The sequence below is a fragment of the Tetrao urogallus genome, assembly GCF_951394365.1.
Source record: "Tetrao urogallus genome assembly, chromosome: 7".
NCBI classification, from domain to species: domain Eukaryota; kingdom Metazoa; phylum Chordata; class Aves; order Galliformes; family Phasianidae; genus Tetrao; species Tetrao urogallus.
The window spans coordinates 35,356,626-35,382,503 of record NC_136820.1 but is presented as its reverse complement, the minus strand read 5'-3'; the positions used below and the strand labels follow the sequence as shown (position 1 = coordinate 35,382,503).

General features: G+C 37.0%; 1 protein-coding gene across 1 annotated transcript in view; it reads right to left on the bottom strand.

Annotated features, from left to right (window-relative positions):
- The window catches only part of LOC306948363 (myosin-IIIa-like), a gene marked incomplete at both ends in the record, with an annotated part of 33,893 nt that extends 9,230 nt beyond the window's left edge, over positions 1-24,663 (bottom strand). The window contains 4 exons of the mRNA XM_079537969.1: positions 5,192-5,291; positions 6,036-6,140; positions 21,145-21,279; positions 24,496-24,663. Of these exons, the coding sequence (XP_079394095.1) occupies positions 5,192-5,291; positions 6,036-6,140; positions 21,145-21,279; positions 24,496-24,663 (508 nt within the window). The remainder of the gene's footprint in view (positions 1-5,191; positions 5,292-6,035; positions 6,141-21,144; positions 21,280-24,495) is intronic.
- Positions 24,664-25,878: the final 1,215 nt, after the last annotated feature.

The window sequence follows — 25,878 nt, the reverse complement described above, 5'->3', positions numbered from 1 at the left end:
CAGATCTGCCAGCATTTGATTTTCATTATGGGAACATGGTTATCTCTAATATCGATCTAAACTTCTCACTTTTTTCTCCACTTCCTCTGACTCCTTTTCAATGCACTTTCATGGTAATAACTTCAACAGTCTAATTATGTGGTACGAAAGGGTATTTTCATGAGTTGCATGGAAGCACATGGTCTTCAGCAAGGAGCAGCAGCGTTGAAAAACTAAGTGGTAAAGCACAATTTACACGTTATTTTCTGACCACTTCCAAGGCAACAGTGGCTCATCCTGAGATACTTCTAGTCTGTGATAGCAGGCTTCAGCAGCCCCAAGAAATGTAAGCTACTTGTGCTTTCGTTCAAGACTATCAGCCTGCAAGGTCAAATCTCAAAAATACAGCTGATGAGGAATTTTCCATCAGCATTGTACTCTTCTCTTTTTAGCTAAAAGAATCACTTCCACATGACTTAGATGTTTCAGAACTTTTGGGGGAAGAATGGCTTTCCTCACATGCAATTCCCCTCCGCCTAGCTCGATGACAGAAAGCTGTGAAATCGAGGATGCTCTTCTTTCAAAAACACGTAAGCATTAAAAGCTCTGACTTACAAGCTCCCAAGCTAACAAAGAGAATATTTCAGAATCATATTAAATCTTTCAAAGTGAAATTTTACCAGGGCTCTGACAGAGTAAAATTAAAATAACAATGATGATAATAATACAGCTAAGTTTTTCTCCCATCTTGGAACAGCACATTATTGACATATCAGAATTTCCAGAGGAACCTGAATTCTATCTTAGTCTAATATTATTTCATATGTGGAAGGCCTCCTTCAGCATCCTGATTTCAAGAAAACAACCCTAATTAAGAGAGTCTATTCAAATAAACAAGTATTTGTCAGTATACGTAGATGCTACGCATACAGCTTTCCATTACATTGGTCACACGTTATAAGATGTGGATGAATATATGAATTTTTACTACAGATGAGGTGTGTTATGCATGCAAGTGACTTCAGGCCATTTTTTTGACTGGTGAAAGAAGGTCAAGCACTGAAAGATATTTAGGCAGTAAAAGTCACAAGACTTTCAAAGTTACCTAGCATTTAATTAATTTGAATTTATTTGTTAGAACTTTTTGAAAAAAAATACTAAGTGCTTATCTGCATATACAGTGATTAAAATTTATTGAATCCACTGCAAACGACCAGAAAACTGAGATGTGCATATAAAGGACTTCCAGAAAGTGAGAACAAAAATATTCCCTGCATAGAAAAGTAATGAGTGAGTGTAAGAATAATTAAAAATATTTGTAAGAAGGGAATTCAATTCATACCTTGCCTGTCTCCAATTATTTCAATTTAATATATTCAATGGCTTTCATCCTTTAAATTCTTAGAAGAGATTTATTTTAATGTAAAAAAAAGTGTGCTTTTCTATCAGGTTTCTATTATATACTTAATACATAGCAGCTACACTTGAGAAAAGATCAGTTATTTATTATTTGCATCAATGCTGCAGAGGCAAACTTGGAGCAGTTGTTGATATTCTCAGGTGTAACATCCTTCCCAGAGGTCTTCCTGCAGAACAGCCAAGCAGAACAGCCAAACGGCTAATTCTCACAGATGTTTAGGTGGCTAGATTGCCTTCAGTCAACTTTCTTCTCTCACAGAGAAAAATACAGGCTGTATAACATATTTAGGATTTTTAATTCAGGGACTGAAACCATGACCATGGGATTGGCCTAGTGATGATCCCCTTAGGTACTTCTCATTATCTGTAGTCAAAAAGAATGATTTTATCTCTGCTGATCTAAGTTATTGTACTTCATTGTTGTGCAGGGAGAGGATGCTTCCCTCGTAACAGTATTTCAAACTTCTGAGTTGAGCAATTTAAACTAAAAGGTCTGTTTGATGACTCTTTGACCAGCAATTTAGCTCAAGAAGCATCAGTATAGAGATATTATAAACTCTTCCTTGATTTGATCATTAATTCCCTAGTTGGGACTGTTTCCAAGATATGGGAATATTAATAGAGTAAGTTCTATACAGATTAAACATTATTGCAGCAGAATTTTGAACAGAAGCAAAAATTACCCTGATAACAATCTGCTTAAGGCAATGTCATGGTATTATTTCATAGTCTTTCTCATCTTATTAACTATCAATACCTTTATGAAAGGCAAACAAACAGCTATGACTGTTCTAAGTTTGTTGTTACTATTTAAGATTTTGGGAAAGCTTTCCCACAAGATTTTTTGCATTCCATCAAGCAACTCAGTTTCTCAGTGTTTTAGATCTCCGTTTTGTAGCTAGAAATTACAGTAACTTAATTCCTTGTACAGTGTTGCGAAGTCATCCATTACATGTCCTGCAATGTTCAGAAACCATGGTCACAGCACAGCCTATGACAAAATGGCCAGAAGGCAATGTCTACAAATTGTGTTACTTGAAAACTGGGTTACAAAATTAAGCTTCTAGAAAGTCAATACTGGTGTGCAAGAAGGGAGTCCCAGTTGTGATACACTACATAAGCAAAGTTCAGAGTACAAAAAGACAAAAAAAAAAGAAGTCATTCTCAAAGACTTCAATGACTAAATTCATTGAAAGCTACCTGTTTTATCATTTGCAACTCTAAAAGGCTCCTGAAGGCTTCAGAAAGAAAACATGACACAATGACAAAAATACAATATGACCATTCAACACACAGAGTTGGAGAATATGTCCTTTTCGGTACTATGTTTTGTAAGGCACTTCACTGGTCAGTTTTCCTGATATAGGTTTTATATATCTGTTTATAAAAAAACCATATAAAAAAAAAAACAACATAAAAAGTATGAGGAACTGAGACCAAAGGGTTCTTCAGGATCATCTCAACATCCACCAGCATATAGGAAACAGTACAGCCAAAATTATCTTAAGAAAGACTCATTTTCTCTCACAAGTGTGCTTGCTTGTTAAAGAAGTCCATAACCTACTGTTTTCGCTCCCTTCTACACAGTGGAAAACCTATGTACATGCTAGAAAGGTCTGTGTGATTGTGTGGTTGGTTTTGTTTGTTTTGTTTGCTTGTATGTTTGGCCCCATGTAATAATTGTTCAACCTAAAAGAAAAGTTTAGTTTCCACTGAGTATCTACAAGGAGAGAAAGGAAGAGATTGTGTCAATGTGGCTATATCATAGTGTAGCTGGTAGATTCACAGGTGTATTTAGTAAAAATAAAAAAGTGGCAAAGAACTTCAGTCCCTGATCCAATAAATGTTTATGCGTCAGAGTCTGTATCAACATGAGAGATTTTATCAAATCACATTCTTGGCTAAAAAGTACTCTTGGAATCTGATTAATGTTGGCTTAAATCCTCTTAAGTAGAATACTCAAATCTCCCAAATCCCATCTGAATACTTTAAACATCAACCTGAAGGGTGACTAGTATGTTTTCTTGGATGATTTTGTGAAGACTGCATATTTTTTTTCCCCCCATCTGAAACTATGCATTAGTAGCTGCAGGTTGGCTTGAAGGGGGTAGGGGGAAGAGGCTAGAATACCTAATTTAGGGTGCAGTTCCTACATTCCCTTGGAAGGACTACTAGCCCCTGTTCAACCCACGTAAACACGTCAACCTGTTTTTTGAACACTTTCTCATCTGTTTTGGCATCTTAATTTTTCTCACAAGATTTTAAGATTATTTTTCAATTACAGCCCTAGTAATAGATTGTAGTAACTGGGGAAGTCCTCACCCCTAGAGCTTGTACATTATGGCATCTGCATAAGTGAATGAATTTTCAGAAGCATTGATCCTCCACAGCTCTAATTACCTTCAGCACCTTAGAAAATAGCACTCATGACACATAAAAAACCTGTGGGTAAAAATATTGATTTTGCCTCACATTCAACTTTCAGACAGTCATAAAGTACTAGTAAGCGTATGGCAGATAACACTGTAGATCTGGAGGCTTTGTAAATGAAAATTTTGTCTGAAGAATAAAAAAAATTGAATGTAAACACATACATTTTCAGAATTACTAACCCTAATAATTGTGGGGTTTCTTGTGTGTGAAGTAAGAGAGTTGTACAAATCTGTTGTACAGTTTACTGGCAGGAAGACACTACAGTAATGAAAGTTAAAATCCCATGATTAGTTTAAACAGTTATGTATCAGTTGATTAAATCTTATCAACATGATAGGAGGGTAAAGGAAAATGAAGATTTTCCATCTTCCAAATGGAATCATGATATCTACAAATCAACTGCTGTGCTATCAAGTAGTGACTTATAAATTAATTTAATCATTAGAAGACAGCGTGCTACCAGAAAATAACAGTTCACAATTACAAGCATTGCAAATTTTCACTTCCCCGTTACATAAAACAACAGTCAGTAAATGCTTAAGGAAAATCACTGTGCTATGCTTGCATTATTTACGTATTTCACTGCTTCTTACCTTCACGTGGTAAAACTAGATGACAGCATTCAAGAATCACTAAAGATCTAACATACTTGATCAGAGCCTTTTAAATGATGTCTTAGGTTTAGACTTGCCAACCAATAATCTGTTACTCTTCACAGAATCTGGAAGGTGGGAATTACCTACACAACATATTCCCCTTTTCTGCCTTCAAGAAGTACCTCTCGTTTCATTTCAAATCAAACTAATGAAGTACATCAGACTGAGATGGAACTCTCCTATTTTTCACACTTTCTGCGAAGTTTTAAGCCTCTTCTGGTACAAAAGAAAGCTATTGACTATCAGCTTCTACTTTCACTGAACCAGCACGTAGTCGGGAAGATCTAAACACGAACCTTTCTTTGAACCTCATTAACTTGTTTTGCCACTTCACTTACTGTGTCTGCCCTAAAGCATTTGACACTAACACCATGTTAAAACTTCTACTCTTTAGCCATTAGTGAAACGGATTTAAATCCCAAAGCTGTAAAAAAAACACCGAATCATTGAGTATTTTATATCTGTCAAGTTAAAAAGTGACTTTGATTATCCAAGTGATTTTAAATAAGATATTTTAAATCTTAATAAGTTAATATATTTCATCTTTTCTGATTTGTTTCTGTTACTTTATTTTCCATTCTTCAGGTGCACAGCATTTGTATATATAAATAAGGCTAAATTTGTATATATTGTATATTTTATATACAGTATTTTATAAATTTGTAATATTTTATAAATTTGTATATATAAATAAGGCTACATACCAAAATCCACAAGCTTGACTCCTCCTTCAGTAGTCAAAAGGATATTATTTCCTTTAATATCACGGTGGATAGTTTTGTTTTCATGCAAATGCTGAAGTCCCTGGAAGATGAGATGTAAACATGATTTTTTGCTAAAAGCTCTATGCTTTGTATTGCATTTGCAGAAACAGAAAAATCAGACAAGTATGAAAAACTAAAAAAATGTATATTTTAATCAAAAACCAGAGATGCCATTCTTTGTGGGAAGATACTTTGCACGCTATGAGGAATTTATACCTTTTAATTGATTGACATTATGTCAAAAAAGAAACTTCAAGATAATAGAAGAAAAAAAGCACTGTAAGTCCATGCTATATATTACACCTTTAGATCTCAAAAAAAACCCAAAACTGCTAAAGCCTGTCAATGAATCCACAGTGGAAAGTCAAATTCCAGTTAAAGACAACAAGAAAGGAAGATACTTGATTTTGATTAGCCAAATTTTTTGAGCATTTGAATTCACTGGATCTGACAGCCATTTTGCTATAAAAAGAACTTGGAACCTGACATAAGAAGTTGAACAGTATTTTGGGTGTACTTCTGCAATTTCTCAAAATAAAATAAATTTTTATGCAGAACTATATTTACTGAAGAAATAAATCAATATTCAGAAATCAATTTCCATTCTCTTAATAATGAAACAGATGATTTCTTCTTTACCTTGCTTGTTCAAAAAACTGTCTGAATTACACATTTCATTGCATGCTGCCTTAATATGCTGTATTAGAGGATAAATGATCTTCATTCATTAAAAAAAAAACATTTATTGAATATTGACTGTCCTTTCACTGAGAGCTTATCTTACCATCAGAGCTTCGTGTAAGATGTAAGCAATTATAAGTTCATTCATTCTTTCACCCCTCTTCAGAAATCCTTTCACAAGATCAGTCACAGATCCACCATTGCACAGCTGCAAAAGATTACACGAACATAAAAAGGAATTAAGAAGTGTTGGAGCACCCACCTGGTTTTAGTTTACAGTAGTTTTTGTATTTGTACCTGAATGAGCTCCTTATTTGCAAACCACAAATTTATTCATGTCTACTATTTTTAGCAACAACAAAATCAGCAACTTGTGCTATTTTTCCCCACTACTTCTGCATTTAATTTTTCTTGCCCAAATGCAGTCTATTTCTTTCTTTTCCTATATAAATGATTGCCTGTCGCTGGAATGGAATTAGCTTATAGAGCAATAAATTTGCTGTGAAAGCATGTTCTGTGGGGCACTAATTGCTTCTTGCATTCATCATGTGGAACTCATCAGCGATGTGGATTATTACAGCATCAATTCTCAGGTATGAAAGCTAAATACAATGTGAAATGGACTTCAGCCTTCAGAAGACAGGAGGCACAGACACTCCCGATAGAAAAGTCTCACAAGCAAAACTTGCCTGCCAAGTGGCGCTTAACTTACAGTGTAGAAAAATGTTATATGCAAGGGTCAGGCTTCATGAAATACAATGAAGGTGTGATGGAAAGCTCATTTTTCACTGAAACAGGGTGGGCCATGGATGTAAGACAAATCATAGCCCCTGCAGCATCAACCCTGTCAGCTCCAGATGAAGAAAGCCACAACCTACTGTTGGCAGTCCTTTTTTTTTTTTTTTTTTTGCCTAAGTCTTGTTAGATTCCAGGCCTTGCTCTCTAAAATGATTATCAAGCACACATTATCAGCAAATCAGATTACATTGCAACATTTCATATGTCCACTTTTACCTCTCAACAGTTTTCAGTAGGAACAAGCAACAATGTAACTTTTCTTTGTCTGTAGCAATTAAGTACCTGCACAGATGAAATCAGTATTTAAACCCTTATCTATAAAGATGCTTACTCTGCACCACCTACCATACTCACTGACTGAAGAGCCATTACCCTTCACATGATTAGCTGCTTACAATAAAAAAGTGAAACAAACTCTATGTTTTACACTGCATTATCTGTATTTACAATGTATTATTTGGTAGCTTTTATATGAAAATAAACGTCTACATAAGACATTTTAACAAGGCAGTACAACAGTGACTCCTTTTGAGTGCAAGTACAGTCGCCTATTCAAGTTGATGGCACAGTATATCAATGAAATCTTTCAACTGCAGAACACAAACATCAGGTACTTTCAAGATTTTTTTAATCTGTTCTTCTATACCTCTACATATTTCCTGTGTAGCAACTACAAAAACCAACCAACCAAAAACAAATCAAACCAAAGCAACGTAAAAAAAAAAAAAAAAAAAAACAACAACTTTGCAGCAACAAGCACAGTACAGCCCTTTGCACACAAACAAAAGGATAATATTCTGACTGCTGTAGGAACCGCTCGGTTACACTGAATTAGAACAGCATGAACACCTACACAAACACCATCCAGTACATAGGTCTGGCTGCAAAGAGGTTTCCCCTGCCAGGTCAGTGAACGCTCTGGTCTGATAGTTGTTGAGCTGTATGGCAGTAATCTTGGTACTCACTCAATCTCACTACTAACTTTACTGTGACAATAAACATGCTTACAGAAGAGAAAAACCTCATACGCTTAAATGATGAGATTAAGTGCTTTGTGGGATCAGGGTCAGATTCCCAAACAGGATTGAATTTACTGTCTTCAGCCATTCTGGTACTCTTCACTATCCAGCATGCAAATTTTGCTTCACATGGATAGATCTGTTTTTGTTACAGAACTTGATATCTGAGAGCGTTTCTGTTCAAGGTAAAGAAAACTAACCCAGAAAGGCATATATCCTCTCTGTATGCGAGAGAAAGAAAAACATATCACAGAACGCACCTTCTTCGGTACTTAGGCACTAAATAATGCTTAATTTAATTGCCTGGGAAAACCATGTTTATTTTTACTTTCTTAAATATGTTGCTTTAACTAATTTTTCTATTTCTCCTGTAAGCTATAAGTACCTGTTATAAGATAACTACCCATTTTATTAGATACTAAAACTAGTAATTTTGGGTCATAGCAAAATTGAAACTTGGTATGCAAAAGCTCACCTGAGAAGGCCTTGAACAGAAAAACAAAAGTCGCCCACATCCCAGTGGGTGATCCCATCTGCAATGATTTAAAGGCAGAGCAGCATTTAGGCAGAGGTCAGCTCAGGATCTCACAGACCTGCTTTCTTGCATGTACAAGGCAAATGTGTTTTTAGTACTTCTTTCTCAGAAATCTGTAGTTTACCAAAATCAGACAATTTGTATTTTTCTGACCACTACAATAGGAGGGTGAGGGGAAAAAAAAACAACCCAGAAGATAGAATGGAAACAGCTAAAAGGAAGAAAAGGGATTATGAAAACACAAACCACAATTAGAAAAGGAGATTATGGCCTACACCATATCTGTATGCTCTAAGATGCGTAGGGTGGGGAGGGGGGGGATGATGACGACAAAGATGACACGGGTTGGCATTAACCCTGTTCTATTTTCCTACAGGCCAAACAAATCCATGTAAAACACTGCCACCCGTCTCGTTTATTGTTTCTACTGCCTATTTTTGCAGGCAAAGGTGCCACACGTTGCTGCAGCCATGCATGCAGCTACACATATATACATGTAAAGGTCAAACAGCAATTCTTTTTCCTGACTAAGGCTATCAAATTGCATGTGCTTTCAACACAAGCTTATCACAAACGCAGAAGAAAGTCTCTCTCAGAAAAAGCCAGGTTCCACTCTTCTATTTCAAAGCAGAGGCTACAGAAAGATACTGCTTAATACAGTTCTGGACCCTTAGAAACATTGAGCAAAATCTGGACCATGGCACAAAAACTTAAAATAAAAATAACAATAATTAAAAAAGAAAATGTGATTCAGATCACGTAATCCTTCAATAAGACTGTGGGATAAATATTATTTATTAGTACAGCCAAACTGGAAGTTTTCTGGGCTGCTAAGAATAATGCAGCTTTAAATTACAAGCTCTGCAGTTTCTTAGTAGCACACCGTGCACAGCAAAACCTGTGCAAACTCCTACCAAGGCTGCTGCATTTGAATGTAGCCAACTGCAATGCTTGTACAACAAGGAATCATGGAGGCAACAAAGACATTTTTCAATGTTCATTCTTCTTTCCTGTGAAGCATCTAGAGGATAGAGGTGCTGGTAGCTATTGTACGAATACACAGCCAAATAGTTCATGTCACGATTCCACATCATTTGTTAAAATCTCTTCCAAATACCCTGATGGAGGGTGCTATAAGCATAAACAAGAAAAGCAGAGAACTCAGGTAGCAGGTATACAGAGAAGCTAAGTGCCTACCTCAGGTGTGCAGCAGAGCAGCTTTTAAAGGTAATGACCAAACTGATACAAGTGAGACATGGGCTTTTCTGGGAGAACAGAGTAATAATTCTATTTATCTCTCCCACACATTCTCTGATAAGCACCGATATTTACTGTGTTTTGTATCAGTTTTATAAGACCTATGTTAAGCATCCAGTAATCCCCGGAGGAGAACTGGATATAGGAGAAGTATTAGTGGCATTTGTTAGCTCTTAAGTAGTTGAAAACATAATTTGAATTGACTTTCTCAGTTCAGTGCTGGGATACCAGAAATACTCTGGTACTTGAAATGCTTGCAAGAAAAAAGTCAAGTGGGTTCTTCAGTTTGATCTGTTTTCAGGAAGTCTCCAAAGGTTACATTTTCCCAATAAAAGGTAGAAAAAAATACTTTTCAGTATTTGAATAAAATTAGTTTAAAGAGACAGACTCTATCAAAGTGAGAAATGGCAAGAGAAAATATTAGTGATCCTCCAGCAGGCAAACTATTTAGAAATGTCATCTTGATAAATTTGTACATGAGTAATTTCCATCCATTTAAAGTTTGTCACTTCTTCTACTGTTTCCTTTTGACACACAGGTATTTTCAGTAACTGGCACTATTTTCAGGGCCCACTCTGATAGAATGTTAATATTATCTGCATACAAAAGCAACTAAAGAGAGGTAAAATGAAATCTTTAGGCTACCGAAAAGGGGGGTGGAGAAGACAGAGACAGATGATTCCTAGAGGTATGCAGCAAAAGGATGAGAGGCAACAGTCACCAGATGCAAGATGGTGGATTCTTGGACACAAAGGAAGTATTTTTCCTACTGAGAGTGGTTAAGCTTTAGAAGACCTTGCTAAGCAAGCCTATACTATCTAGGTCCTTGAAGATATTCAAAACATGAATGGAAAAGACCTTGGGCAAACTTGTAACATTAATCATCTTTGAGGAGGAAGGTGTGGGCCCAATAATCTCCAAAGGTCCCTTTGAAGCTGTATTTTTCTCTAGCTAATAATATTTGGATTTAAAAATACTCAGTCCTTAATTTGAACATTTGGACACCAAGGGAAAAGGACTGAGGAATTCTTGCACACTGAAACCAGAAGGAAGAATTTGAAAGGAGGCTTGATCCATCTGAAAATGCCCTTATAACTTCCACAGGGGTTCTGAAGGGCTCCTCCTTTACAATTTCCTGGCAGGCAAAAGGCAAAGACTCATCCTGGGATAACACACAGTCCTCCACCCACCCATCTGACACAACCCTGTGCTGCTGTATTTGAGCTATTAGTATGCAAAACTATCTTCTGCAATAGATTTATAAAATAGCATGATTCTAAGACACGTCAGTTGAAATTGCCATCACAGTCATGCAGGTGCTCTTTAAAGATCTTACTCACTCTTCATCTGACTCAGCTGATACATTTCTGTGTTCAGCTCTTCTCGATTCTGAAGCCCATTGAATAATGATTCAGCAGCAGCGTCATGTTTAAGAGAACTATTAGTCACACTTCTGTAAGGTCTGTTACAGCCTTCGATCACCCAACTGCTCCTCATGTAAGCACCCGTGCTAAGCTGTCAGGTGACATCTGCTTGCATCCTGCAGTTGTGAAGGCACTTTCATCTTACTTCACTAGCTTGGATTTGAACAACTACTACTACTACCACTGTCACGGAGTTGATCAGATCAATCTATGTCCGTGACAGGGGCAACAGGCCTCTGCCCTCCCCCCCACCCCAGTCCCACAAAAAATGGGAAGGAAGGAAGGGAGGAAAAGAGCAGCAGCAACAATCTATGGAGGAAAACTTATTTTACTATAATATCGGAATACAAGATAACACAATATATACAATTTAATTGAAATTGAGATTAATAAATCAGACAAGATGAGAGAGAGAGAGTTCCCGGGACCAATTCAAACCTGAAAAGCTTGGAACGGCTAAGAAAGCACCTCCAGCACCCACTGCAAGGCAGCAAGAGATTGCCCCCCCACCCGGAAGGGCCAGATCCCGTGACTGCTGTAATGTACAGGGATACGTACTTGGAATTGGGGCCTTGTAACTCATCTAGGTGTCCAGTTCAAACTTTTAATGTGAGCTGTGTTTCATCACCTAAGACATTAATGAGCAGAAACAGGCCAACAGCAGATGCCCAGTAGTGGTTCTGCCAGCCCAAAAGTGAACTACCTACCACTGTTCTTGGAGTTCAGTTTTATGAAAAATATGGTTATCTGCTTTTCTGTTTATGCGAAGTTTCAGTAATTTCCACATTTTCCTCACAGGGATGTCACATGGAACCACATCAACTCTTACAAAAACACAATGACATCTACTGCTTTTCCCTTCCAACACCAGATATTTTGTTAGAAATTTTATTAACGTGAATTGTGGCCCAATCCAAGTTGGCCACCTTTATTATGTTACTGGGTTCTAGGTATTTCAACACTGGTTTCTGCTGTTCGGTTCTGGAATCATTTTAGGTACCAACATTAAGACGACTGTTCAGTATTTCCTTAGATCAGTATTTTCTTCACTGCGTAAACACATCAAATATTCTATCCCATTTCTCTCTCCTCTTAGCACAGTCTTGTCCTTGCCATACCACAATCTTTCTAAGTTCACAGTTAAATGCTTGTACCTCAGTTGTGCATTTTTGTTTCTCTTTTAGGAAGGCTTTCTGAAAGGTTAGAAGAAATAAATGCTGATTAATTCTTACTGCTCTCCTACAGTGCTTCTATTTTCTGTCCACATCAGCTAATTTGCTACTGTGCATTCAATGATTTCTTTTAGTAACTGCCAACTATCCCCCTTTTCTTCACTTTGCATACCATTTTCCTAAGCACAGCTACCTACCTACCAGTTCCCCAAGCTTGGTGAAACAGTCTTTTCAAAAGCCTGCTATCCTTACTGTCCTCACAGTATCCTTTCTTTCCTCACAAAAGCGAACACAATTATTTCAGAGGTTTTTTTCTCCACTTAAATTTCTTTTGTCCACTTCTCTAAATAGAACTTCATTCAAGATTCAACCTGATACAGCTGCTTCCTGTATTCCTTTCTTTGCCTTGTCTCCAAGATGATGGACTGCATGTCTCAACAATGATTGACACACAGTCATGACCAGAATTCCCATTCTCTTATGTATCTCTACAAATGTCTGCAGCCAAAATGCTCATTCCACCAGCAGCATATAAAGCCAATCACAAGTACCTACATAAGTCTAAACAAGAACCCTTCTCTAAATCATTTTCTTCAATGGGCCAAGTGGCTTAGCATGCTGCACCTTTCTGTAGAGCATATTCTTAACTTCACATCAAATAAAGGAAAGATATGTGCTGTGGCCTCTATTGTTTTACTAAGAATATTACAAGATAACCCATAATCAAAACAAACCATAACACCACCCTAGGCTTTTACATAACATTGATTGCTTTCAATTTAGCGTGAATGAAATGTATCACTGAAGCAGACATCTTTCCTGAGTTGTTATTTAGCTTCAGTGATCACAGACCACACGCTATATGTAACGTTGCTCTTTTACATCATCTAGCACCTTCGGGGCTGTTAGTCACTGCCTCACGGGTGCTTGCTGTTTCTGACTTTCTTAGGCTTGGCTTTTAGCCTAGAGGAAAAGTTTGCTGATTCCATCTCATGCAGTGATGGTCTCCAGAGTCTCTCCTTTTTCTCAGTCAGAACACAGAACTACAGAATGGCTTGGGTTGAAAGGGACCTTAAATATCATCTAGGCAACAGTCAGTAGAGAGTCTGGGACTTTCTAAACAAATACAAAAGGCAGTTTACCTAGATAGAATATTGTGCTACAAAAACCTTAGCATAAATAATCATTTTATTGCTATTTATTTTATTGCACAAGAAGCAGTGGTAAAAATAATATTCAGGATGCTAAAACACTCATTTGGGTAGGAAGAAAAAGCAGGTCCTAAGTTGGAGATCAGTAACATCAACATAACTATTTCTATTGACTGCTACAAACTTAATGAAGGCTCTGAAAAACAAAGCCTAGTCACCAGACAGGGTGGGCTGTGTTAACAGCATGCACATCACATTTTCTATTTCCTGCTCAGAAGTACACTGCTTTTGTTCAGTCTTTACCCATTACAGAATGTTTCAAAGCATCTTCCTCTTTTGTAGCTTCATTTCTGCACAATGCAGGATTTGGACAGTAATTCCAAGTACTATCATGTCCATACTACACAATTAATTTCATGACTGCGTTCCTAGATGAAGACAATAAATTTAGTATAATTCACTGCAATTTAAGTGACTGCAATAGAAATCATCCCTATTGAGTTTGAGAATAAGTCTAGGGAAGCACAGATCAAAGCAATGGGCCTTGTCTCCAGGCTTTTCACAAAAGGAGCTAAGCTGAAACACTCATCCTAAAGGCAATTCCTCTCCACTCAGAGTGCAGGACAGGTCAGCTTAACTGCTCTCTGGAGGTGCCTGCCTCCCTCCAGTGAGGGCAAAAGAAGCTATGGCGACTCAGCAACTGTGATGGGACCCTAAAGGAACAAGAATATTAAGCAGAACATACCAAGACATACAGAGAATTTTGTAAGAAACAAGAGGACTTTGAAATCAGAACTTTTTTTCAAGGCAGGTCTTGGCTTCCATGGTTTGGCTTCAGCTAAGTCAGCATTTTCTGAGCTGCACCTGACATCCTTTTCAGAGCCCACAGCAATGTTGTTTTCAGCAGCACTGATACCTGACTGTCTGCTTCCATCACATCCCAGCTCCTGGCTCAAAGCTGTAGAGTTCTTCTCCCAAATTCTGCAATCCCCAGCCCTTCTCTGCCTGACAAAGACACAGAGCAAAAGGCTCCCTCCCTGCAGACAAGTCCGCTTGTTCTCGTCACACACTTTAGAAAAGAACCCAATGAACTGAGGACAAAAAAAAACAAACCAAAAAACAAACCTCACTCCAGAAAGTCTTATAATGATTGACGCTAACTGCAACCAAAGCTTAGGGAAGCTAGGTAATCTGACATTCAACCAATAGGTACAAAAATTCAATTTGGATTTTCATAAAATAATCTCAAAAGTAAGATGCATAAAATGAAAAGCAATGTTAAGTATTCAAACAAGGGATACAAAGCATTCACGTGCTATTTAACTACAGAGCAGTATAATAAACATCTTTTTTCCCTTGCAGCCTGGTGACAATATTGTTAGAGCTTTATCATACTCAGCTTTTTGTGTATGCTATATTCCTCAGCAACATGGGTCACAATATATGCTTAACAGCTGCCTAAAAGACATGGACTAGGCAAACTACAATGTAAAAAAAAAAAAAAAACAAAAAAAAAAACCTCATTTTGTAGAAGAAAATACGAGTATTTACTAAAACCTTGATGCATCAAATGACAGTTGTAGCCAGGCAACTTTGATCTTGAAAAAGAAGCAAAAGCCACTTTGCCATGACTGCATTTCCTTTTTCCCCTCTTCCACACACTGAGAGGTACAATGAAGGGTGCCAACACCATTAGCTGGAAAGTGAAAGAAATTATGCTAATGGAGAGAAAAACACCTATCAGCCATCAGGATACTTACAGTACTGAAAAGCACAGAAGGAGATGAGCAGAAATACCCGCCCTGCTCTAAACTATCCTGCTCGTTTCCCAGCCTGCTTTGGCAGAAGCAATAGTTGACAAGTCCTTTTTTTTCCCCCCCTCTAGTTGTTATATCTCCATGTTTTACATCACTCAGCCTCCCACACATTGAGCCACACAACATGGAAGAAGTATCCGGATATCTTTCTACCTCTCTTTAAGCACACTGGGATAGGAAAGATACTTCCATTTCATAACACATTGCTACCATTGTCCCGACTGTAGAAGTTGATACTTTGCATCTGACTATCTCAGCCAACATACCCACTCATACCTAGACTTTACTTCGGGTAGTGGTTGCCCTTCTTTTGTAGCAAACCTCACTGCAACTTCATATTATACTATTAGTAGCTTGACTCTCCAGTTGAAAAACACCTTTCTTCCCCAGTGCAACCCTGGAACTGCTGAGTGTTACTTCTTTAGATGCATAACCATACTCTGAACATCATATAGCAGAAAAGAGGATCTTCTATTTTTTTTTTTAATAAGTATACACTTCAGCGAGTTATACATGCAGTATCTAAAAGGCAACATGAGAAATTACCACACAAAGTAGGTCAGTGAAGGATCCAAAACTAAGCCACAAGATTTGAGCGTTAATTATGCTCCTTTTTCTCCATCAGACACATATGTAAATCATGCTGTCACTGCTCATTTATGGAGTTGCAAGGAAGTTTTATACATATTTCATGATTGCTAGGGCTCTCTCTGTGACGACAGTCAGCATTTGGAAGCATCAGAATTGCTAAATGTCTCTCTCCAAACACCAAATTCAAGAGTGTGACAGCACAGAGGATTCACTTAAGGCTACAGGCATGACAACAGCTTCACTGCTCAGCTTCTTTTATTTTATCCAGGAGTTACTGCAACACCTTTCTGAAGGCTCTGGAGAGTTCTTACCCTTAATAAGGTCTCTTTGACCATGTCATTCTTCTCTTGAACCCTCATGCTGGCTGCCTCTTCTCAATCACATCAGATATGCGCTAGTTGCTCTTACTGTCAAGAACCATAGCAGTCCTAATACCTTCTTTAGGCAGTAACAGATCTGCTCCTATCCTCACAAGGCTGGTATCCATTGTTGACTAACTGTATGCACGTCATATTTTCTCTTCTGCTTTGAAAGAACAGCGATAGCAACCAGAATGCCACATTGCTACCCTCAAGTCCTCCTTAGTAAGTTCCTGCTGCAATGCTGACAAACACATGCAGCTGATTGAGATCACAAAGCAGTCCTCAGAGGAACAGGATTCTAAACTTCTTACTGTACTTTCAAAAATATTTTGATTTTTAAATGTTCTCATAATGTTGTGAACAATGTATTCTAGTATGTGGAATATTATCTGTAGTAATAAGTAGATAATGATAACATTACATGCTCTAAGAGGAGACTGTATAGCATTGATAGTATCATTGTCAGGTTTAGTGTGCTCATACACGGATACTAAACAGGACTGGGGCATCCTTAAAATAACAAGGTTGCTGGACAGCATGAAGGAAACAGACTGCTGAAGTTGTACAGACTCATGCTGTGCTCCATGGACTGTTAGCTGAACTCAGAAGAGCTTTGCAAATATTCTTAAGATAAGCCAATTCTTAAGATGCACATACTAGGAGAAGCAAAACACCTAAAAAGAATGTCTGAACAGTCTTTCTTGAAGTTGATCACTACCAAATGGGTAATTCTGTAATCTCTTGGTATTTTTCGTCCACCTCACCAGGAATCAGGATTCTTTTATTCTTTTATTTCCCTACTTCAAGTGCTGAGGGAATGGAAAAAGCAAACGTACTTCTTTAGAGAAACAGGCTCTGTACAAACTATTCCACAACTTCACATGATTTCTCTGCTTAAGATTACATTGGAACCAGAAAAGAAGTTCCTAAAAAATGCTTTGATAATATAAAAAGCTCTATTTTGGGGTGAGAAGTCACTTCACCCACATTCTCCCTTATGAGGTTGTTTCAAATCAAAATGTCCTTTTTTAAAAATCACAAAAATCCTAGTTCCTAATTATAAAAACATACTAAGAACAGTAAAATACAATAGTTTATGACATTCACAAACCCAAATATATGTCAAACATGACAAGCATAGCTATTTAACTTTTGAAAACAAACTGAGATGTTTCCTCATCTGTGTAGGAAACAAACTACAAAACAACTACATTGCGGTTCTTGGCTTCTTACTGAAAAAAGCAAATAAAAGCCACGCAATACCTACTGTTTCTCCTGCTGTTGTACTTTCAGCCTTCAACCAGTGTTTCCTGGGTTGTTCTTTGTAGTATATTTCAGGTAAAGGCTATGCTAATTGTTCTCCCCAACTGATCAAGGCCTGCAAGCTCATCTGTAAGATGCAATATGATCTAACCTCTCTGCCTCTATCTTCCATCAGATAATTTCCAATTATCTTAGGTCTGGTCCCTTTCTAACTAACATCCAGAATGGAAGAAATGCATTATGGTATGCCCTGCCTTAGCTGTGTCACTTTGTTGATGCCAACTGACATGACACTGCTAGGCTGATTCATTCTAAGTATAATGCTTAAGTGGTTTCTTTTCAACACTGACTCAATAAGCCAAATTCTTCTACCTGCCTCTTCAGAAACACATGACAAGGCTTAAAAAAAACTGACAATCATCTCTTACAATAAAGAAAATATTCTTTATTGCTAATTGACTAGAAGAGCACCCTCACAGGGGCAGACGTTCATACTATGTACAGGCTATAGAGAGAAGGGCATTACTGAACTGCAACTCGAAACTACTGATATTCATAAAGATGGGTTTCACTCAGCAGTCATCCCTGTAGGTGTTCCCTTAAATACGTTGAATTGAGCAAGTTAGGTTCCTTTGTTACCAACACCCCCCACTAATTATATTAAAAGCTCTTGCATATTAGTTTTCCTTTAATTTAATTATTTATTTAAAATTCTGTACCACTCTCAAATTCAGGTCCTCACTGTGTAGCGTTTGTCTTAACACAACTTTCTTCTATTAATCCTGTACCAGCATGACCGCTACAAAAAGTGCTGTCATGAAAGGTTGTTCAACATTACTTTCCCAAGTAATCATTATGCAAGCTTTATAACTAATTAGATACAAACTGAAAGGTTATATCAAAGTAGGAAATTGACTCTTTTTGGTACTTTGTTATATTTATCAATATTGTTTTTTCTAAGTTTTTTTTTTTTAAATAGCAATAGTTCCTACTCTCTCAGAAGCTTATTTCCCACTCACTACACTGCAACTTCAAAATGGTTAATGAGATCATTTAAGTAATCTGCACATCAGAACAGAGACAGAAATACAACAAAGAAAATAAAATCCAAATGGTTAATAGAAAATGAGGAATTTCACTTCAAATTAGAAATTACTTTCTATTAAGATGCTTGCTATTAGGTAATTATTAAGCAAGGAAGTTAGGTCAAAATATTGTGCTTACCCACAATTACTCTAACAGATCTTTCCTATCATTTTGAAGTAACTAGTTTTATTTTCTATAGGCAGAAAACGCCAGACACCTAAATCAACAGATCAGGTCCTAACTACATTTAATGGAAATTAAATACTTCTTGACAGCCAGCCCAATTATTCCTACTCAAAAGGCACACCTTCAACCTGTATTGTGAACATCCACTGCCTCTCCATTGAGATCTTTGCCTCACTGAAGGCCTTACAGTGAGCAGCAAACAGAAGTGACAATTTTAGTTAAAACTTCAATATTCAGCTATCTTGTCCTGGAATTTGAGAGCGCAGATTCAATAGGTAATGACTCAAGTAAGGATAAATTCATCTTGGAAAGCAGAGATGGAAGATGTGGGATACTTCACACCAGAACAGAAATAATTTTGTCATAAACACACCCAAAGTCTTTTCCATTGTGACTAACATCATGATTTTATGAAAATTCAATTATTTGAGACTGATAATCTCACAAGAACCCTTTACAGAGTCACCATCCCTAGAAGTGTTCAAGTATTTAGGTGTTGAACTAAGGGACATGGTTTAGTGGCAGGTGGGCAATTAGACTTGGTGATTCCATGATTATAAGTGCAATATCAAACAACTACAGAGAATCACCCACTGAATTCTTCCAGACTAATTTCACGGTGATCAAGCAGACCTCCATGAAAATAACCTTCCTGTGCACAGCTGTACTACTTTATTTCCATTTCATCACATCAGAAGTATTTAATCCTTGGCAGAAAGATTAGGCCAATTATTTGAGCTTAAGAAATAGACATATAGCTCCCTATATGAAGAGCCTTTCTCTACAGTAACCTCCCACCTGAACAGAAATAATATCCTTAGTTCAGAAAAAATTCAAAACTCTAAAGTTGCTAAACAGTTGGAAGACATTTCATAGAAGTCTCCTATACCTCATAAGGAATACTGCTATAGATCTGTCTTGTCCCATATTATTCTATAGATATCTATAGCTGATCTCAGAGACAGGCTAGAGGCTAAAAGGACTTCCATACAATTCAATTGTACATGCAGCAATATGGTAACACTTACACACTATGGTGACAGTTTTACATGACTGTTGTACTAAAAACGTCAGTACAGTTCATATAAATAACATTTAAGACAGAATTGGGAGAAAAGAAATCTGAGAGCTATCTTTCCATATGGGCTGTAGATATGTAGCATGGAACATGCTTTTGAGAGCTGTGGTTTTTTGCCCTCCTCCCCCTATATTTCATACACTTCAAAAGCAAATACAACCTCCACACACTCCTCCAATAGAAACAGAAGCATCTGCAAGCTAAAGATTAATTGCTGTCTTTCAAAAAAAATGCGTATAAATTCAAGATGACAATTTTTATAAACTTTAACACATCAACTGAAATCCATTACACTCATGGATCTATGTGTGCAGTGACAGAAGGCATCCAAGATTACCCCACATACCCCATCCTGGCACTTACACACAGCATGGCATGCAGAGATTAAAAACAGAACTTGTACTCCAGATGTAGTTTATGTCTTTCACATTATTAATAAAAATCCAGGCAAAATATAAAAGTTCAGATATAAACACTTAACAGTTTCTTCACATATATAGTGATTGTTCTATAACGGCTGTTTGGTATCCATCCTTTGCAGGACAGAAGTTTCACAGATGGAGTTTCAAATGCCCAGCAGACACAAAAGAAGCCAGATTTTTCAAAGAGCTGACTTCTTTTCAAAGTCAAACCTAATAGTTTGCATTGGAAATGATAAAAAATTATCTCAAAAACATTTTCTCAATCCAAGTTAGAAGAATTTGGAAAAGCTTTAGAAATTAGGCATTTTCAGAATTAGAGAACATGAAATATTTGGCAGGAGCTTTGTATACATTTAACTGACATTATAAAATACAACAAATTTTTCCAATTCAACCTTGCCAAACACTGATCAAACATCAGCAAAGAGAAAGTTTCTGCAGAATAGACTCCAGTGAACCTATGAAAACAATAATGATCAACCTCTTTGCTCCTAGATTAGTCAAAATTAAAGACCTAAAGATGGAAACAAATTACAGGCCTGGTCATACTCTCATTCCATTTTCAACAATATTTGGCAACAGATTACTGCCTTAGTTCACTTGCCTTATTTATCTACTTAAGCATCCGTTTGAACAAAAAAAAAAAAAAAAAAAACAACCTGTAATTCATTTCTAACATTTATTTAGAACAAAATTAAAGTAACCACTATAATGAATTGTTACATCACACCTTAGTCATATTTAAACAAATAATATTTCCACAACATGCTTTTCAGCAAAGAAAGGTCATAGCAAATCTTATCAAGTCCTATTAGCGCTTATAAACTTATTTTGAAGACATAACACTACTAGTATAAATATGCCATACATTAAAAGAATGCTGAAACTGGGGGAGATCATTAATTCATCAACACTCACAAGACCAGTATTCATCACTACACATGCAACCACTAAGGAAAGACAACAAACAACTTTCATCTAGTTCACTGAGCTCATATTCAATGTGGGAATGCTCACTTGAAGAAAACTCTATTTTAAAAAAAATATTTACCTCAAGAACAAGCCAAAGCTGGTCTCCATTTTTCACATCTTTCTTGTAGTACATGCCATAGAATTTGACTACATTGGGATGATCAGAGAGAGCTTTCAGAATGTTGTACTCAGCTTCAATTTCTTCATCAATATCCTAGTGTCACAAATGAGAAATACAAAGCAGAAAATCATATCTGTTAAAAAAAAGGTAAGACTTTCAGGCTATTCAAATTGAGTTTGAAATAGCGCAAAGAAAAAACCATGTAAGTATTGATATACCACCTGAAAGTCTACAAAGCTTGGTTGTGTTTTCTCAATACAAGTTATATTTTTTCCTTGGTCTTCAGTTATTTCAAATAACAAACATATGGGGCATGACAGAGGAGCCCTCAGAAGAAGAGGCAAAGAGCATTTCAAGGTGAAGCCAGTACAGCCAACAGGTGTGCCGATGCAGGCTGGCAAGTTTTCAGGAGAGCATGCAGATGCCTTGGGCAATCACCAGTTACTCCTCCAATCTCTAGGCTACCCCCAGTCACTGGGGACTGAACAACACAAGCCACCTATGCTTGCCACTCAGCCACTCAGAATATATGCAGTCTATCTGTGCCATAGTTAGTGGCAAAACAGCTCAAGTCATTTTCCTCCCATACAGTTTAAAACTTGAACAAATGTTGTTGCATACCTGTTCCCAAAATTAACTTACTTTTAATACAATTTGCTATTTACACACAAATATAAATAGATGACAAATTGTAGAGGAAGGCTACCTGTGAACTCCACTATCCAAATGAAGTATTTCCTATCAACAAAAAGCCAAAAACTTCTCTCAACTTCCTCACCGCCACCAAATGGATGCTTTGTAGTCCTAGTGAATGACAGTCCTTCTCATTTATCTCACAACCAAACACACATGTTCTTAAGAGGCATCAGCACACTTGTTTCCTACGTGGGACTTTCCAACACTAAATCCAAGTTCCTCACATTAGCCTTTGGCAATTTTTTTTTTTTTTTTTAATAAAGTCTCAGACTGTCACCAGGATCTTCAGGAATTAGACTATAAACTTCCATACTGGGATTACAAGATTAAGTCTTCTCACAAGGAGGAGCTTTTTTTTTTTTTTAAACCAGCACAGCTGAAAAGCAGCAGAATTTTTCTCCTCTTTCAAAAAAAGAAATTACATGAATTTTCCCACCTGCATAACATAGAACACAGTCAATTTAAAAAAAGGATTTAATAGAGATTTGACTCCTGAGGGGTACTCAGATTTTACGAGACTTTTACCATTATGAGGAGAAGTGGAGAGAATGAAATTAATAGAATATTTCTGTGCATACTAAAAAGAAAAATCTTCCTCTGCATTTTATGAAATAACAGAAATTGATATATTTTGTTAAATTTAACATATTTGCCTGCGTAACCAAAGGGAGTGACTCTTCTAGAAATGGCAAAGAGAATAATTTTGTAAGATTAGACGTAAAATAACAGCTAAGCATCTTAATGTACAACAGCTCTTTCTTATAGCCTTAAGGACAAGACTAAGATTGTTCTCAGTTCTATCTTCATATATTATCATTTCAGCACCCTCACTTTGTTACTTCACTTTCAAAACTCTGAGCTGTTATTCAACATAAAGAAATCAGAAAGCTCTAAGGACGAAACATGAAGTTTGTCACCTATGATAACATCATTTCTTAATTCAGTTTGGAAATATAAGTTAAGCTTAGTAATATAAAAGCACTTTTTTCTGCTCTATTCTTCAGTTCAATTCTTATGCTGCACTACTCTGAAATTGTCTTTAAAGAAAAAGTTGTAAAATTTAAAGAAAATAAATAAAGTACCTTTTTCTTCATTGCAATGGCTCCCTCTGCAGCCATTAATAATACTTTCAGTTTAAACAAAAAGGACTTGTTTATACCTTTCACTGTTGAAACAGTGGATTGCCATTTTAGTACTAACATGGAGGTACAGCAACTACTTCAGACCTCCTGTAAATAGGAGGGGAAAAGGAAGAATGCTATTCTTAGCATAAGAAGAATATATTAAGTCAAAAGTTCAAGTCTTGCACTTTGATGCATTACTGGCTCTCCTCTATGTAACAGTACCCTCAGCTCACACTAAAAAACACCCTTAATTCTAGGTAACAAAAAAATCCACGAGAAAATTTGATAGAACTAAAATCTAGTTTTACAGCAAAACTATAATTCTAATAGAAGTAAATCTGAATAATATTACGATGTGCTGAAAAAATGTTTTCAGTGCTTCCAGTTGGACATTCTCTGTTTATGGGAAGTCTGAGAGCTTCCAATGCATTTGAATTTACCAAGGTCCATTTGTTTAGCCTTTGCAAGGTTATTTTGTTTACTTTAGGAGAGGTAGATGGTATTGCACTGAGATGAGCCTCCTTTTGCTTCTTTGAAAGCATACTCATCTGAAGCAGATCATCAGGAAATAAAATGATAAAGCATGACAGTAAATTTTACAATCCTTTTATGGACTTAAAGGCCACAGTAACATTATTCTGACATTGATATGTAGGGGTAGACAGAACCTTGTGCGGCTGTACAGCTTCAAAACTGCTGTGTTTCACACAGCATGACGTGCTCTTCAGTTGCCCAGAGAATTGTGTAATGGAAGCACTTGCCTCATGTGTAAGCGTAAGATATAGGTCACAGAGCCAGAATGCAGTTAGTCTCTTACTGCTACAGTTCTTGCTGCTAGGCAGTCTGTAGCTTGTATTCACATTGCAGATTCAGAACAAACCACAGAGTAGCATCTGCTACCTGAGACCTACCATCCCGATAGAAACTGTAACAATATCTTGAAAGTGCAAAAGATAAGCTCAGAGGAGCCACCTGGAAAAGGAACAGCTCCTTGTCCTTTTGCAGGTTGGCATTCTCAAGAAAGATCCCACGCCACATGCTGTGCCGCTGAAGTTGACAAATCCACCTTTACGAACCCGGCTACTAACATTCTTCCTACAGAACATTTATCTGCCGCCCAAACATCAGCTACGAAATACAAAACCACACTGTCTGTGCAGGAGCTACTGCCTTCGCATTTTCTGTATGAGAAGATAGATCCTGCTGTGATATATACACATAATCTGACACATTCTGAAAATGCAGAACCAACAATAACAATAATGAAGTATGCAGTTTTATTTTTTAAAATGTCACTCCTAGCATGTCACCAAGCTGAAAGCACAGACTCAAAATAGATGTCTGAAGGCACATCTAAGGTACTTAAAAATGTGTAACTTTCTCAGTGTGCAGAAAAGAGGAAAAGGAACACAACCAGAAGTGTAAGAAGCTAGGACTCCTAACTTCCTTCCAGGTAAGGAAAAAAAAACAAGCAATTTAAGTAACTTACATGAACAGGATCCAAGATTTTGACTGCTGCTTTGCTGCCATTTTTCTTATTTAATACCTTGAAAACTTTTCCGTAAGTTCCTTTGCCAATAGTCTCAATTATTTCCCAGGTATCTGAGGGGTCAGGAAAACTATCAAATATTATTGTTTTCCCAGTCAATGGAAGCATCTCAACTGATGACTCCTAGAAAAAAGGGGAAATTTCCAAATTCAGTGAATAAATGATCATTCACAATTAATTTCCTACAAATATGAAATACATATTCCAGATTCAAACACTAGAAACGATTTTACACAAAGCATGCATGTACTGAATAACAAGAAAAGCTGCACTTAATACAGGTTTTCAATACAGTACCAAATAAAAGGAAATTCAAATGGTCTTCTGTATTAATTTGAGGCTTCAGTGAAGTCACTACAAGCTTTCTCATAAGAAAACTGAAGTGTCATTCTGGAATTTTTCTGAAGGGCAGGGCAGTGGGAATCAAGCTCACTGCTACGGTTACATAAAATCCTCTGGACTCCTGAATTTTCGTACAGAACTCACAAGGCCAAACAGCAGTAGATCTTTCCACAATGTTATGGTCTTCTGACAAGCAAGCATTCAGAGTGATGGAAAATGCACTTATTGATGTGCACTCCTGACACCTATTTTACATACTGTACAGGAAACATTACACCTATGCCCTTGTCAGTGGTGGATACAATTCATTACCATGTGCTTTTATACCTACTATACAACACCTACAGAGTTAAAAAACCAAATCAAAACAACCAAACAAAAAGAAATCCCCACCTTTACGAGTTAACCCAGTACAGACGTATTAAAAATGATGTTCTCGTATTCCCAGCATTAGAGCCAAGACCATTAAAACAAAAGAGGCAGAAAATAGGAGACTCAAGCATTACTGAGTAAGGGAGAATCATCTTTGCGTAATTATTTCTAGAATTTTGTAACTTGTTTTACAAGTATTGTATCAGTGTGATTATTTGGGGATTTTTCAAGTCAACAACAAAAATTTATACACAAAAGCAATTCTGCTATACTCTACTTTTTTGACAATGAAGTCAACGCCTTCAATTTCAACTTCATCTGTGGCTGCCAGCATACCAGACATCCTTCTTTATTCATCTGCTTATTCATGTAACCATATCACTGCACTATAAATGCAGAACATACCCCCCCCCCCCCCGAGGCAGTTGAAATGGACTGCTGCACAAACATATGTTGTACCAGGTCTTTAAATTACCCCATATGCGTATTGGCATATCGCACATTCAGACAAGTTTTCTTGGTCTCCTGGGGAACTTGAGGTTCAGGATTCTTCCCGTTCTTCTACCCTTGGCTGATTAGCTTGCTAATCACGCAGAAGACAGGGTTTAC